We start from the raw sequence: 17700 nt of genomic DNA, 5'->3' as shown, positions 1-17700 counted from the left end.
GGTGGAGCTAGCAGTCATTTGTGCATGAGGCGTGCTTGCTTGTTTGAATGAATTGGTCTGCAACTTAATATGTCATCTTTAAGAAAAGTAGCAAACTATCTTTTCCTACATTGTTGATATTTCAACCTGGAGTTTCCATTGTTTAATTTTTAATGTAAAATTTAAATGCAATAGTTATTTTTCAAAATAAAATATTATTACTGTATACACATCAAACTCTAAGTGATATACACGATCAGTGGTTGATGAATAAACATGAAAAATAGTTTTTTCCTGAGCACACTTCTTCAAATACGCACCAATCTATTTGTAATTAATTTTAGGTCTCTGTAGCTCTTCAACAAATCAATCTCTCAATTGTATTGCTTCTTCAAATGTCTCACAGCATGCCAATCTTATTGTTTGCCCATCACCCTGCAGCCCATTCAAAAATGTATCTAATATCCTTTGCCCAGCTTCAAACAATTCTCCCTCATTGTTGTCACTGAGCTCATACATGTTAACATTAATTTTCCTAATGCGACCCACAAAATGTTTCATGGATTCTCAGCTTAAAATGTGTTTGCTATGGAGTTGCTTCCTGCAAAACTTAGCTGTGTTTTTCTTCTTGTACCATTGCACAAGTGATTGTTTAAATTTGTCGTAAGTGCAAATGATTTGCAAAAAACCAGAACTGTAGGGGTCAAAGAAAAGTTCCTAGCTACCACTGGGTACATTGCAGTTTCAGTGGTTCTGTCTGAGGGCTGCTATTTGCTTGACTCACATCACTTCTATCTTCTGCATAAGTTATGCTTTTAATTCCCAAAGTTTTAATTGTAATTAGTCTGTAACAAAATGAAAATCCATGTCTTGCTGTGTGTACATTATGACTGAGTAACCAGCTACTCCACTTATTAAACATTTGTACGCAGAAGTCACTAATGATGGTGACAGAGCAATAGATGGTGTTGATTTAACACGAACAACTTTTATTGACTGCCTGTGGCCTTGCACGGAGTATGCTGACGTGTAATGTGTGTACTGAGCACTGCCAGGTATGCACTCACTCACACGTCCTACTTTTCCAGGCTCTTACAGAAGCTTTATACTCTGATGCCAAAACCTGCACTGTTACCGATTAACTCTAATGTAGTGGCACACAGGCTTTATCTGCAAGTATTGAACTGATAGTAGTCCATGTAAAGTTACATAAATGCTTTATTTGAAATATTAGATAAAAACAGCATCATAATAGTGTAAGACGAGAAGCAACATTTTTTACAGTGCTAGTCAATGCTGATAGTCACTGGCAACCAAAGACAACCGCACGAGATGGCACAATGGTTAGCACACTGGACTCACATTTGGGAGGATGACTGTTCAAATCCATGTCCAGCCATCCTGATTTAGGTTTCCCAAGATTTCCCTAAATCAGTTCAGAGAAATGGTGGGATGATTCCTTTGAAAGGGTAAGGGCGATTTCCTTTGCTATCCTTCCTTCATCCAACAGGACCGTAGACTTCACTGTTTGGTCCCCTCCCCAAAAATCAACCAACCAACCAAGCAGAAGACAGGTAGCTTAGAGTTAAATCAAAGAAATGTGATAAATTTCTTTTAATTACAAGAGATCATTCAGGGTGGGGTAGAGGGTGTTTGTTATAAGGGCAATTTCAAAATACAAGTTCCAGCGTAACTTCCAGACATGGCATAATTGTCGGCCAACTGTATACAATTGAAAGAGACTGCTTTAGAAAAGGCCTTGTCTGCCAGGATTCACACTTATTTTTTCAATGAATAAAACACTCATTTTCATTTGTTACTGAAGTAGTCTCACACCTAAAACATATGTGGTTAATGATTTTTTCAACAGAAAACTAAGCGATTTCAACATGCAAGGTTGGCAAACAACTACGAAATTATTAAATAAATATACAACTCAAACTTTATGATAGTAAAACTTACATTTGAACTACACTGCCATCTTCACCTCTGTAGCAACTTCGTAACAGTGTCTGAGTTTGGGGATTGTATAAGTGTTCCTTTATGAAATTTGCTGCCTTAATAGCTCTCTCAGCATATGATTTATCTTGTAAGGCTTCATAAGCTTTAGAATATCCTGATATCATCAACCCTGCAACCGTACATAGCACTTAAGAAGCTTTAACAAATAATATTAACTTTTATTTTATTTCTTATTTCCTTATTTTAAGTACAAGTTTGTTGTTGCACTATTTATTTATTTATTTACTCACAGTGAAACAAGTTACATGACAAGCTTGTTTTGGCTTTTTGCCATTATCAAGTTTACCTGGGAAGATGGTATAATATGTATAATATCATTCTTTATATCTATGTTAGTCCATGTCTGCAAATGCCACCTTATGCTTACATCTTAGTTGGTACGATATCGTCCATATGAAATATTGGAGCATAAATGCCTTATCTTTTTGTTGTGATATGATTGTTTTATCTATATGTTTATTTATTATTTGTGTGATCTTGCAAAGCTTTTTCACTACTTCAGCTCCAGTTATACTATATGTTTTCAATGGAATTTCTGTTTTGCAGAAAGTCAGTGATTACGTTTAATTTTTCAGAGATACCATTTTGTGATCTTTACATAAAATACGCTCTTTTCCTATTTGTTTGTTCATTGAAGATGTCTTTTGGGTATTTTTCTGTATGAGTGTCAATTTTTTCCTCCAAAATATTCAATGTATGTCCTTTACATACATTGTGTAGAATTCTTCAGTTATTTTCAATATCTTCTGATTTATGTGCTTGGCTTTTTAAATGCATGTTGAATGCAGATTGGTTGCTTTTGCCACTTCATGTGTGTTTTTTAAATCTGATTTCAAAATTCCTGCCTGTCTGTTTGGCTGATATAAAATTTATTGCAATGGCCATGAGAAAGTTTGTAGATACCTGGATTTGAAGAACTGGAAAATATATATATATATATATATATATATATATATATAAAAAAAAACAAAGATGATATGACTTACCAAACAAAAGCGCTGGCAGGTCGATAGACACACAAACATACACACAAAATTCAAGCTTTCGCAACCAACCTTCATCAGGAAAGAGGGAAGGAGAGGGAAAGACGAAAGGATGTGGGTTTTAAGGGAGAGGGTAAGGAGTCATTCCAATATTGGGAGCGGAAACACTTACCTTCGGGGGAAAAAGGACAGGTATACACTCGCACACACATCCATATCCAACCGCACATACACAGACACAAGCAGACATTTGTAAAGGCAAAGAGTTTTGGCAGAGATGTCAGTCGAGGCAGAAGTACAGAGGCAAGATGTTGTTGAAAGACAGGTGAGGTATGAGCCGCGGCAACTTGAAATTAGCGGAGGTTGAGGCCTGGCAGATAACGAGAAGAGAGGATATACTGAAGGGCAAGTTCCCATCTCCAGAGTTCTGACAGGTTGGTGTTAGTGGGAAGTATCCAGATAACCTGGACGGTGTAACACTGTGCCCAGATGTGCTGGCCGTGCACCAAGGCATGTTTAGCCACAGGGTGATCCTCATTACCAACAAACACTGTCTGCCTGTGTCCATTCATGTGAATGGACAGTTTGTTGCTGGTCATTTCCACATAGAATGCGTCACAGTGTAGGCAGGTCAGTTGGTAGATCACGTGGGTGCTCTCACACGTGGCTCTGCCTTTGATCATGTACACCTTCCGGGTTGCAGGACTGGACTAGGTGGTGGTGGGAGGGTGCATGGGACAGGTTTTACACCGGGGGCGGTTACAAGGGTAGGAGCCAGAGGGTAGGGAAGGTGGTTTGGGGATTTCATAGGGATGAACTAAGAGGTTACGAAGGTTAGGTGGACGGCAGAAAGACACTCTTGGTGGAGTGGGGAGGATTTCATGAAGGATGGATCTCATTTCAGGGCAGGATTTGAGGAAGTCGTATCCCTGCTGGAGAGCCACATTCAGTGTCTGATCTAGTCCCGGAAAGTATCCTGTCACAACTGGGGCACTTTTGTGGTTCTTCTGTGGGAGGTTCTGGGCTTGAGGGGATGAGGAAGTGGCTCTGGTTATTTGCTTCTGTACCAGGTCGGGAGGGTAGTTGCGGGATGCGAAAGCTGTTTTCAGATTGTTGGTGTAATGGTTCAGGGATTCCGGACTGGAGCAGATTCGTTTGCCACGAAGACCTAGGCTGTAGGGAAGGGACCGTTTGATGTGGAATGGGTGGCAGCTGGTAATGAGGATCACCCTGTGGCTAAACATGCCTTGGTGCACGGCCAACACATCTTGGCACAGTGGTACACCGTCCGGGTTATCTGGATACTTCCCACTAACACCAACCTGTCAGAACTCCAGAGATGGGAACTTGCCCTTCAGTATAACTCTCTTCTCATTATCCGCCAGGCTTCAACCTCCGCTAATTTCAAGTTGCCGCCGCTCATACCTCACCTGTCTTTCAACAACATCTTTGCCTCTGTACTTCTGCCTCGACTGACATCTCTGCCGAAACTCTTTGCCTTTACAAATGTCTGCTTGTGTCTGTGTATGTGCGGTTGGATATGGGTGTGTGTGCGAGTGTATACCTGTCCTTTTTTCCCCCTAAGGTAAGTCTTTCCACTCCCGGGATTGGAATGACTCCTTACCCTCTCCCTTAAAACCCACATCCTTTCGTCTTTCCCTCTCCTTCCCTCTTTCCTGATGAAGCAACTGTTGGTTGTGAAAGCCTGAATTTTGTGTGTATATTTGTGTTTGTTTGTGTGTCTATCGACCTGCCAGCGCTTTCGTTTGGTAAGTTGGTTGGTTTTGAGGAAGGAGACCAGACAGCGAGGTCATTGGTCTCATCGGGTTAGGGAAGGACGGGGAAGGAAGTCAGCCGTGCCCTTTGAAATGAACCCTCCCGGCATTTGCCTGGAGCGATTTAGGGAAATCACGGAAAACCTAAATCAGGATGGCCGGATGCGGGATTGAACCGTCGTCCTCCCGAATGCGAGTCCAGTGTCTAACCACTGCGCCACCTCGCTCGGTGTTTGGTAAGTCACATCATCTTTGTTTTTAGATATATTTTTCCCACGTGGAATGTTTCCCTCTATTTTTTATATATATATAAACACGAAAAAGAAGGAAAAAATCACAAATAAACCATGAAAAAAAATCACAAATAAACCACATATATATATGTGGTTTATTTGTGATTTTTTTCTTCTTTTTCGTGTTTTTTTTTTACATATGCCATCTGTTTTTCGTTTTGTATGCTGTACGTACACAATTAGATGGTTTAGCTGTGGAAAACTGTATCACATGCTCACAGCAGACATTTTTATTAATACGTAGGAAGAGGAATTCTTCAGTTCAAACTGACCAATTATAACAAAAATTATCTTGCTGGAATGATTTACATTCCCTTTTATGTTCTTAAGGGGTATACATGCCTGTAGTGGTGTGCTAATTAGGTAAGATAACAATAAATAACACATGGTGCTGAAAGAGCTGCGTGAGATGGTTTGGAGATATTATCCCTAAAAGCTAGGACCTTTGTTCAGAGTCGTCTGGCAGTGCGGGAAAACCCGCTTCAGTAAGGCGCTTGATGGCAAAGGGGTGGCAAAACGCATGGGATTGGAATGGTAATAAACCCACCTGGTACCCCTAGCACACACTGCACTTCACTGCAATATTTACACCAAACTGCACGCAGTATTCCAGGTGCTGATACTTGGAGGTACAAACCAGGCATCGGGCATCAGGCTTTGTACATCCATAGTCAATGGAAGTGAGTTGAGGGAATGCAGCTCAAGAAGGCGGAGTGGGAAATGTGGTAGCACTCCTCTTGTTAAATGAACTGTGCCAAAAAACTGACACTGGACAAGATTTAAGAATCCTGCTGTTCATGCATACCCCAGCAAATTGCAGCAGACAGTGATGCAAGGCAAGTGGCATTGCGCAGGCGAGCTGCTGAGAGCATGTTTATGAGGTGTTGCCTCATTGAAGCAGAAAAGGAGACTACCCTGTGGTGGTTTGGCGTGTTCAGTGTCCAAAAAGAGTGGCCATCTAAGCTTTACCTCTGGCAGAAGTGACCAGCGAGGGTGGTGGGAGGACGCGACGCAGTGGTACCTTGGCTAGCAGGCACTTTGCTGATCACTGGTTTTGGTCTGTGCAGCCATCATCTGCAGCTACATAGTGTCAGTGGGTGGCATCATCTGGTGGCATGTGGGGAACAGCACAGGGGATGGTGTTGGCCTGTGTCATTTGAGGGGCTGTGTTAGTGGTGATGCAACTGGGGCCGGTGGTAGAGGGGGGCAACTCCACCTCAATGGCACTGCACTTGCTGGCTGGACAGGGCTCTACGACTTAGGCCGGCTTGAGCCTATCTATGAAGAGAGTTGTTTCGATCCCGTTCACACAAATGGAGAACATCTAGCCCCCACATCACAACAGTGTGGGTCTGAATAGTGAGGGCAGAGCAGCAGCTGGTAGGCATCCACCCAAAGTATGGTGTTAGGTCATGGTGGATGAAGGTAGAGTGCTCATCATGATATTGTGGAGGTTTTGGTCACAACTGGTCCAAGAAGCCCTGGAGCTGCTGCATGAAACCTGAGATGTTCTGTCAGGAGGGAGCAGAATCGCTTCCAAAAAATTGCCAGGAATGGCGAGTGGCTGTCCATATGCCAGCTCAGTGGCAGAAGTTCCCAGGTCAGTTTTGTGTACAATCCGCAGGCCTAGGAGTATCAGGGGTAGGACAGTGGACCATTTGGGAGAATAACATGTGAGAGCAGCTTTAAGTGTGCAGTGGAACCACTCCAACATGCCATTAGCTGCAGGGTAGTAGCTGGTGGTGTGTTTTAAATTGGAGCCACAGGTGGCTGTCAGAGATCGGAAGAGGGCCGAGGTAACTGGCACCCACAATCTGTACTGACGTTGCACAGGCACCCGAAGTGGGACACCCAGGTCGGAACAAAGGCTGCAGCCACAGTTTCAGCTGAAATGTCAGGAATGGGGGTGGCCTCCAGCCAGCACGTAAATCTGTCAATAATAATCAGCAGATACCGATATCTAATGGAGGAAGGTAGTGGGCCAACAATGTCGAGGTGAAAGTGCATGAATCAGTGTCGTGTGAGGAGGAAAGGCAGCCACAGGGAAGTGAATGTGCCATCTGACCTCGGTGCACTGGCACAGAAAACAGAACTGGGCCCCAGTTGCTGCACTCACAACGGATGACTGACCACATGAAGTGTTGGTTCATGAGGAAGGCCTGCGTGTATGAGGCTGTGGACACAGTCAAATGCTAGTTTTTGGAAGGAAGGAGGGAATAAGGAATAGGAGCGATAGCTGCAGGTTGAGGCCATTCAGCATTCTGAAGGGTGTGGGCTATGTCCAGGTCTCTTTAGCAGTGTCCCGGGCAATGCAATCTAAAGGTTGGGTGATGGCGCAGGTGCAGCTAAGGCAAGTTGCCACAATGTTATTGATGCCGACAACATGCCAGATGTTGGTAGTGAATGAGGTCTGGTCTATGTCTTTTCTGCAAAAATCAGAGGCGAGGGTGCAGTGGTCCATGAAGATTGAAAAGACGCATCCCTCCACTGAACGTTGAAAATAGAAGATGGCTGTGAGTAGGTGAATTGGCATTAGAGAACTTGGATGAAAAGAAGGTGAGCAGTTGCCAGATGTTATCCACATACTGTTGTAGTACAGCCCGCCTAGCCATCTGGTTCACGTCTGCCACTATTGGGAGGGGGGCACTAGGGTGGAGGTGGGCCAAAAGGGCCTTACTGGGGAGGTCCCGTTTCGTTTTCTGGAAGGAACATGGCCTGGGTCCAAGGAACCAGTTTGTTGCCTTTCTTTTTATCGCCATGGAGTGCTGTAGTAAGGGGCTCTTGGGTGGCAGGGACATTCTTAAGATGGCGACGGAAAAAGGTGACCACGCCAATGAAACACTGGAGGCCTTTAAAGGTAGTACGGTATGCAAGGTGCCTGTACTGTCTAAAGGACAGGGGAGAAGCCAGCAGCAGAGACAAAGTGTCCAAGGAATTCGACCTCGCTTGCCCCAAAAATGCATTTTGCCATATTGGGGCTCACTCTAGCTTTCTGAAGTAGGAAAAAATTTTGCATAGGTGTTGGTGGTGTTTGGTAGGGGCCTTGGAGTAGATGAGTATATCATCCAGGTACGCGAAACACCCCAGTGTGTCTAAGAGGATGTTGTCCAAAAGTCACTGCCATTTTTATGCAGCACTGTGGAGGCCCGATGTCATGAATGCACTCTCAAAAAGGCAGAAAGGTATGGCTATGGCTCTTTTCCAGTATCAAACAGGCCAAAAGGTGTGATTATGGCTGTTCTCTTAATGTTCTCTGGGCCGACTGAGATTTGTGTGCAAGCTTTAGTGCAATCCATCTTACTGAAGATAGTAGCTCCTGAGATGATGTTCTTATTGGTGCAGAGGAGTGGGACAGGATAGTGGTCAGCAATGTTGCAGGCATTGAGTTTACAGTAATCACCACAAGGGACCCGGAACCATCCTTCTTTGGGCCTAGGTGAAGAGCTGAAGCCCAGGGGCTTTTGGATGGGCAAACTATGTCGGTGGTGAGCACCTCTTAGAACTCCTTTTGTATGATTTTGCACTCATGGGGGCAAGCATGGCATAAAACCCGGGGGCAAGGGTTGTGGTTGTGGTGATGTAACACATATTGTCATGCTGAACATTCTGGGGGGAGGGAGGGGGGAGGGGGGGGAGGGGGTGGAGGGGGCACTGGGTGCTGGCTGGCTGGATGAGGAGGAAAAATTCTGCAAGGAGCTGAGCATATGGGCCTGAAACTGCCACTGTTTCTTAGCAAAACACACAGCGGGGCAGAAGCTGTAGCAAATGGTCCTACCAGAGGTGCCGTCAACTAAACGATGCTTCGCAACACCAGCCAGTAGGCTGTAATGAGTGAGGAAGTTGGCACCCAGAATGGGGTCACTAATGTCTGCAACTGTGAAAGTCCACTTGAGTTCGCATTGTAAGCCTAGATCGAGCGAGCAGGTATGCACGTTGTAAGTAGGGATTGCCAAGTTGCTGGCAGCAGTAATGAGGAGGGGAGAGCGGGATCTGGGCTTTAGTAGTAGTTTGCAAGGAAATATGGACAGGCTGGAGCCGGTGTCAACGAGGTAGTGGACAAGGGAACTAGTGTCATTCAAATCCCATATGAACAGGTGCCGTGAAGTGGTACAGCAACAGGGCATGGCTACTTCCAGTGGCTGCCATGGTTTGGGGGACCAGGAACATGGAGGTCCGCAGCTGGTCATGTTCTAGCCAAACCTTTGGCGGTACCAGCAAGTTGTGCCTAGTTCACGATGGTTGTCAAGGGGGTGGTTAGAACTGTGCTGATGGGGGTGGCTGTTTCTGCCTGGGCTGGCATCACATGCTTGGAGGCAGTCAGCACATGACAGCAGGTGCTTGAGGTGTAGGTGGGTGACACTGATGGTAAGTGCTGCCATCTCAGAGCTCAGGAAGGTCAGGTCAGGGGCCTCCATCCTGAGTGGAGGGTCATTCGCAGCAGGGGGTGCGAGTGACATTGCGCATGCGGTGGCTTGGGGGGGGGGGGCAGAAGGGGGGGGGGTGAATAGCCAGCTGGAACCGCAGGCTGACAGCCAGCATTCTGTACTGCAGATGCAGCAGAGAAGTAGTTCAGGGTTTCAAACCATTTATTGGCCACGATCATTGCATCACCTAATGATACATGGGTGTGCAAGGAAAGGCAGCCTGTATGGGGACGGGAAGGTGCAAAAGCCTGTAGTTTAGGTGCAGGCCTCTGGGGTGGATCTGTGGCTCGCCGAGTGCTCGGATGTGATCCAGCAGCAGGGGTGGGCACACGTCGTCCCACTGCTTGGATTACAACAAATTATGGGCCCATTGCAGCTCCAAAGGGGTGAAACTGGATATGATGCATTCTTTTAATTTAGTGTAGCTCCTGGATAGGAGTGGACGTGAAATAACATCCCTGGTCTTTGGCGGTGGTGGTGAGGTCAAGGTGGCCAAAAACCATCCCGAATTTTGTTCCATAGCTCATGATACAGAAACCTGTGAAAACTGCCTCGATAGAAGCAAACCACAGGCATGGGGCTCACAGTTTGAAGGGGGGCAAGTGAGCAGCCACACAACCACAGAGGGTCTGCAGAGGCAGCTTGTGCTGGGAGCAGATTAGTCAACTGTTTCTGTAGTGCTGACAGCTGCATGTGAAGTTCCAACACCTCTGAAGTGCTTGTAGTTGCTGGAGCAGGAGGGGTAATGGGGTGGGGGGCGGGGGGGGGGGGGGGGGCTGCTAGTTAGAGAGCATGTAAGGCATACTGCCACAGGGCATACGTTTTTCGGTGACATTGTGACTTACCGTATTTACTCGAATCTAAGCCGCACGTGAAAAATGAGACTTGAAATCAAGGACAAAAAAAATTTCCCGAATCTAAGCCGCACCTGAAATTTGAGACTCGAAATTCAAGGGGGAGAGAAAAGTTTTAGGCCACACCTTGAAATCGAAACAAAGTTGGTCCATTGTAATATGAGACACAATTTAGGTCGAATGAATGACAATACAGCTACAGTAGTTTGGTTCGAGTCGTAAGCTTAGCAGTTAAGCTTTACCAGGTAGGTATTGCTATGCGTCAGGCGCTCCGTCCGTATTTATACGGGTACCCTTCCTTTTTCACGTGCTTCGTCTGGTTTGAATTGATTGCTTATTTTTCTTTGATCTGATAAGTGCCGTTCTCTATGTTATAGGTGTTTACGTCACTCTAAGCTGAAAATGTATTATTGTACTGTGTCATGCATTGTTTATCGCATTCTGTTAATGAGTGTTAACAGCCTGTCGCCGCTCGCGGCATGGCTTGCTGTTGTGCGCGCAACCATGGCTTAAAAGAGGAATCTTCTCATTAGCGAAACAATGGCAAGAGACTGCTATTTGTTGTTACTTACACTGCTGCTTTCTTTGATAATGATCAACAAGAACCAAATAATAGACTGCGTATGATAGATGATGTTCTGAACTAGAGTTTAGGGAAAATTTTTCTCCGTTTGAAAATCTTTGCAGACGCCTCTTCAGTACATTACATTCTGCACAGGAATTAGTCATCGTAGATTTAAAAATCTAGTCAATTGCCGTGCTTCATTTCTGACTGTGTCACTATTAGGCATAAGAATAATAAGAATATAAACACGACATATATATATTATTCCGCGTTTGCTGCTGTCTCACTCACTCTAGTTTCGTAGTTTATTAGGCAGACAGGATTTAAATGAGATAGCAGCAAACACGAAAGAATACATGGCAAAATGTTTATATTCATATTATTCTTATGGTGCAGAGAATACTGCATGTGATTCACAATTCATAAAATTCCTGTTAGCAACGATCTCTTCTCACAGGTTGGAAAAAATTCAGAACGCGGAGTTGGCCATATTGATAAACATCCCAAACAGTCTTTCCAGTCGGATTTTTGTAGTACATTGAAATGCTGCTACATTCGAAGATGAACAATACGGAATTTGTATTTACTACGTTGGATAATGTATGAAAAATGCGGTGGTCAAAACTCGGGGCAGAGAAAAAGCTCGTCTTCCACCTTTTTTTAATTTATTTACTGATGCAGAGGTTTTGGCGCCAGTATTTATCTTTGTGCCTGCAAAGCATGCCTGTATAGCACTACATACCGTATTTACCCAAATCTAAGCCGCACTTTTTTTCCGGTTTTTGTAATCCAAAAAACCGCCTGCAGCTTAGAATCGAGTACAAAGCAAGCGGAAGTTCTGAAAAATGTCGATAGGTGCCGCCACAACTAACTTCTGCCGTCGAATACATGTTGTACACAGGCATGCTTTGTAGGCACAAAGATAAATACTGGCGCCAAAACCTCTGTGTCAGTAAATAAATTAAAAAAAAAAAAAAGGGTGGAAGACGAGCTTTTTTTCTCCGCCCCGAGTTTCAATCACTGCATTTTCATACATTATTCAATGAAGTAAATACAAATTCCGTATTGCTCATCTTCGAATGTAGCAGAATTTCAATGTACTACGAAAATCCGACTGACAAGACTGCTTCAGATGTTTGTCAATATGGTCAACTCTACGTCCTGAATTTTTTCCTACCTGTGAGAAGAGATGGTTGCTAATAGGAACCTGATGAAATGTGAATCACATGCATTATTCTTTTCACCATAAGAATAATACGAATATAAACATTTTGCCATGTATTCTTTCGTGTTTGCTGCTATCTCATTTAAATCCTGTCTGCCTAATAAACTACGAAACTAGAGTGAGACAACAGCAAACGCGGAAGAATATACGTATCGTGTCATGTTTATATTCGTATTATTCTTATGCCTAATAGTGATACAGTCAGAAATGAAGCACGACAACTGACTAGATTTTTAAATCTAAGATGGCTCTAATTTCTGTGCAGAATTTGATGTACTAAAGAAGCGGCCGCAAAGATTTTCAAACGGAGAAAAATTTTCGCCCAACTCTCGTTCAGAACATGTTCTATCATATGCAGTCTATTATTTGGTTCTTGTTGATCATTATCAAAGAAAGCAGCAGTTTAAGTAACAACAAATAGCAGTCCCTTGCCATTGTTTCGCTAATGAGACGATTTTTTTCTCTCTCTCATATTTTTTAAAAAAAAGCGGCAGTAACGCACACAAAAGATAGCCATGCCGCGAGCGGCGACAGGCCGTAAACACTCACTATCAGAATGCGACAAACAATGCATGACACAGTACAGTAATGCATTTTCAGCTTAGAGTGACATAAACACCTATAACAAAGAAAACGGCACTTATCAGATCAAAGCAAAATAAGCAATCGATTCAAACCAGGCGAAGCACGTGAAAAAGGAAGGGTACCCGTATAAATACGGATGGAGCGCCTGACGCATAGCAATGGCTACCTGGTAAAGCTTAACTGCTAAGCTTACGACTCGAACGAAACTACTGTAGCTGTATCGTCATTCATTCGACCTAAATTGTCTCTCACATTACAATGGACCAACTTTGTTTCGATTTGGAGGTGCGGCCTAAAACTTTTCTCTCCCCTTGAATTTCGAGTCTCAAATTTCACGTGCGGCTCAGATTCAGGAACTTTTTTTTCCTTTATTTCGAGTCTCATTTTTCAGGTGCGGCTTAGATTCGAGTGCGGCTTAGATTTGTGTAAATACGGTATATTCGACGGCAGAAGTTTGTTGTGGCCTCACCTACCAACATTTTTCAGAACTTCCGCTTACTTTGCACTCGATTCTAAGCCGCAGGCGGTTTTTTTGATTACAAAAACCGGAAAAAAAGTGCGGCTTAGATTCGAGTAGATACGGTAACAGTGCAGGCAGCATGTCACAGTATGTGGGGTGGTACTGGGAGCAATATTGCAAAGAAGAAGGTAGACAGAACAAGCATAGTAAGGACCAGGCAATACAATCTCCAATGTGTGTTGTTGTGGATAGCAGTGTAAAGTATGCAGCACGGTAAACTGCGGTTTGTCTGGGCGCACATGTGTCAGCTGCAGGTATGGCACGGAGGAGCATGGTAGAGCACACAAGGGTCTGGTGGATGTGGAGGGGCTTGGGAGGGCTGCGGACGGAAGCATTGGTGCGGTCGAACATATGGTGCAGGATGGGAGTGGTGATGCATGCAGGAGGATGGGTGTGTGTATGGGTGCGGGTAGGGGTGGAGAAGGTGAGCGGGGGGTGGTGGTGAGAGTGGGATCCGGCCGACCTAACAGGAACTGATTTCATTACCACGTGGGGCTGTACTAATCCGAATAATAAAAAACAGCATGTTTTGGCCGTGACACTATGCACTGTGATTTCGCAGTGGTCACCAGTAAAGGAACAATTTAGGTTCCCTTTTATGCTTCTAAGAGGCATACAAGCTTATAGCGGTGCACTTATTAAGAACAAGAACAATAAATAATGGGGCATGCTGAAAGAACTTCAAGAGCTGGTTTGGAGATATTAGCCGTGAAAGCTAACAACTACAGTGAAATACAACAAGGTACTACTTCTTAATCAAGGAGGGCCCACTTCACTCACAGTGGAGTCTTGGAACAGGGCAGATTGTGAATGGCCTTTGTCTGGCATCTCCTCGTGGTACGCTTGGCGGCAAAGGCGTGTCAAAACTGCCAGGGATGGAATGGTAATAAACACATCTGGTACTCCTGACACACACTGCACTTCACTGCAGTATTTACACCACACTGCACACAGTATTCCAGGTGCTGATGCCTGGGGGACAAACCAGGCGCCTGGCATCAGGCTTTGTCAATTAAAGCATCTTAAAAGAACACTGCTCAAGAATATAGTGCAGAAAATGTGGTAGTACTCCTCTTGTTAAATGAATCATGACAAAACACTGACATTGGATGTGGGGTAAGAATCCTGCTGTTTGTGTATAAACTGGCAATGTGAGCTACGTGGCATTGTGCAGGCGAGCTGCCAAGAGCACAGTCAGGAGATGTTGCCCCATCAAAGCAGAAGAAGAGAATGCTCTTTGATGGCATGGCATGCCTGGCATTCAGAGAACGTGGCCATCTAAGCTTCACCCCTGGCTGCAGTGACCAGGACGGGTGTTGGGGGGGATGCGATGGTACCTTGGCTGGCAGGCACTTGGCTGATTGCTTCTTTTCGGTGTGTGCAGCCCATCATCTGATGTTAAAGGTGGAGGTGATGGAAGAAGTTGCCACAATCTATCAGCACTGATATGGTGATGACACACTGCTACCAGTAGACGGAGATGACTAAGACATAAAAATGATCCATCAGCAACTTAACAACTTGCACCCTAACATAAAATCCACAATGGAAATAGAACAAAACAAACCCATACACTTTTTAGACCTAAAAATAAGCAACAACAGCAGCAACCACAAATTTGAAATACATGGAAAATCTGATATGACTGACATAATCATAAATAAAAATTCTTGTCATCCAAATTTGAATAATTACAAGTAGTTCAAATCAATGGGTAATACAATTTTATTTTAAAGTTCCCTCCCAATAATAATGTGATGCAAGATGAAACAAAAATGCCATGAAAAACAGCACAACGAACTGACTTCAACCTTAAAATGGTGCAAAAATTATGTGAACAGCATATAAAACCAAAAACAGATGGTATATATAAAGAAATAATATTAAAAAGAAAAAAAATTGCAAATACCCATGTTCAACATCATACATAGGCCAAATATCAGACAAGATGAACAATTTGTTTACGCAACAAAACATAATATCTTCACTTTTTTCAAATAAAGGCATCTACAAAATTTTTTATAACGACTGCAATAAATTTTATATCAGACGGATAGGTAAGCGGCAGGAATTTCAGAATCAGATTTAAAGGACACAAACGAGACTGCTAAAGTAGTCAATCCACATTCTACATGCATGTTAAAGGCCAAGAACATAGAGCAGTAAATATTGAAAATGCCCTAAACATTCTACACAAAGTACCTAGAGGACATACAATGAATATTTTGGAGGAAATGGAAATGTAGACTCAGACAGAAAAGTATCCAGAAGATACCCTCAACAAACAACAGATTTTCAACATGAAAAGCCCTTGAAAATTTTACTGACATACTAAAAGAAAATGGGTGAATTATTGTGATAAACACAAAACAGTAGAACACTATTCATTTGAGGAAAAATCATAAAATACTATCTCTGTAAAATTGAACGTAATCACTGACTTTCCCAAAAATAGTAATTCCATTGCGAACATATACTATCACTGGAGCCAAAGCTGTCAAAAATAACTTAACAAGATCATGCAAACACAAAGTAAACATATACACAATGTGATCAATCATAACAAAAAGACAACCAACATTGACACTCCATGATGCCATATGGAAAACATCATGCCAGCTATGACGTAAGCAGAAGATGTCACTTGCAGACACAGACTAACGTAGACGTAGGAAACAATATTGTACATATTATACCATCTTCACAGGTAGATCGAATGATGATAACAAGCCAAAATGAGCTCATCATGCAATTTGTATCACTATGAAAAAATAAATAAATAAATAGTGCAGCAAAAAGCTTGTACTTAAAATAAAATTTATGTATTAAGCCTGATATGATTAGAGGTATCAGGCCCTCTCTTGCACCAGACCAGGATTTCGCACACACAGTATCTTTTTCACATTACAGTTACCTCCAAGAAATAACAATTTTAATATGACAAATAGTAATAAAATGATTTGAATGCCTATAGTGGCAATGTAAGTAAATAAAACAGACTATGAATTAATGAAGTTAAAACTTGCAGCACCTCTACTGCTGTTGCTGTTACCACTAACAGGGATATTAATAGTAATGGTATTTGTCGTTGTCGTCGTCGTCGTCGTTGCAGTAGTAGTAGTAGTAGCAGCAGCAGCAACAGCAACAACAACAACAACAACAACAATAAAAACAATATAAATAATAATAATAATAATAATAATAATAATAATAATAATGATAGTGGTAGATATAAAAAGAATTTATTGGTGCACAAAATAAATGTTTTCTGATACAGCGAGTTCTGTATCTGAACCAGCTTATCAGACTGGGAAATGAGGAAATTGTGGTTGGAAAGAAGGGCGTACAAGCGCAACAAGTGTGCACAGGGACAATGGTAATCACTGTTGTTGCTTTGGTAGGTATGACATTAATTGTCCACTGAAGCTGGAGATGTTATTCAGTTCTCTAATATAAAGCAGGAGGTTATTAAAGAGTTGGGTTACTGCTGCTGAGAATGACTTCAAGAAAGTGGCTGAACAATGGAGTCAAACAGAAAGGAACAGGCAATGAAATAGGTGTGAAAAGCACATACACTGGGTTTCTTGTTATTTGCAATTAAAGTCAACTGATTAGAACTCTTATGCACTGCCTTACAAATATACTATTTGGAAAAGAATTGAGAAGCTATTGGCTTGAAATACCAATCACTGCAACAGAACACAGTTCAATCAATAGCGTAGCATCACACAACCTGAAATTCACAAAAATTGAAAAGATTAAAGGGATCATGGGGTCTGAGTGTGGATCTTATAGCACACAGTGAAAGTACTACGAAAAGCAAGTAGTATCAGATGATTAAAACAAAAAAGGGGTGATCATTGAAACACAGAAAAAAACATTACATACTTAATCACAAAATTAATAATGAAAAACATCGTAAATCACTGTACTCTCATCGTGCACCATCTACATTTTTCTTTTCTATGTATCTGAAATAAAATTCATGATGATGACAAAACTATGCCAAAACATATTTAAGAAAGAACAATATTTTGCAATAATTAGACACACAACTCCAACAATCTTTTGAGATTAGTCTTATAGGAGTGTAAAACACAAATATATAAAAACAAACCAAACACTGCTACTTGTCAGAATACATTTTTATACTACCACCAAGTTCTAAGTATAATTTAACGCCATAATTACCATTCCAAGCTGTAAGCATCTTGCTGTCCAAATGGGGTCTAGGCCTTTTTTGGCGAGCTTCATACAAAATATTACAACCTTCTTTGAGAAAGACTCGTGTTTGCTCCAATGTAAGTTTAAAATGTTCAGCTGTCTCTTCCTCACTTCCTTCAACTATTAAAACATTCTGCCCCTTCAGTTCATCATGAGGATCCTACATTTGAAATTGGTGAAAACAAGGAACAGTTAATAAAAACTCTTGTAAAGTTCCAAAAAAATTTATATGATGAGAACATACAACTAAA

The 17700-nt window shown here is 42.6% G+C and overlaps 1 protein-coding gene across 1 annotated transcript in view; it reads right to left on the bottom strand.

Moving 5' to 3' along the window:
- LOC124594901 (spermatogenesis-associated protein 20) overlaps positions 1-17700 on the bottom strand; it is a 295620-nt gene that overhangs the window by 214571 nt on the left and 63349 nt on the right. The window contains exons 8-9 of the mRNA XM_047133376.1: positions 17417-17609; positions 1942-2110 (exon numbers count right to left, since the gene is read on the bottom strand). Coding sequence (XP_046989332.1) covers positions 1942-2110; positions 17417-17609 — 362 coding nt within the window. The remainder of the gene's footprint in view (positions 1-1941; positions 2111-17416; positions 17610-17700) is intronic.

The sequence above is a fragment of the Schistocerca americana genome, chromosome 2 (genome assembly GCF_021461395.2).
Source record: "Schistocerca americana isolate TAMUIC-IGC-003095 chromosome 2, iqSchAmer2.1, whole genome shotgun sequence".
NCBI lineage: Eukaryota > Metazoa > Arthropoda > Insecta > Orthoptera > Acrididae > Schistocerca > Schistocerca americana.
The sequence above is the reverse complement of the archived record's forward strand: the minus strand, read 5'-3'. Positions and strand labels throughout refer to the sequence as shown.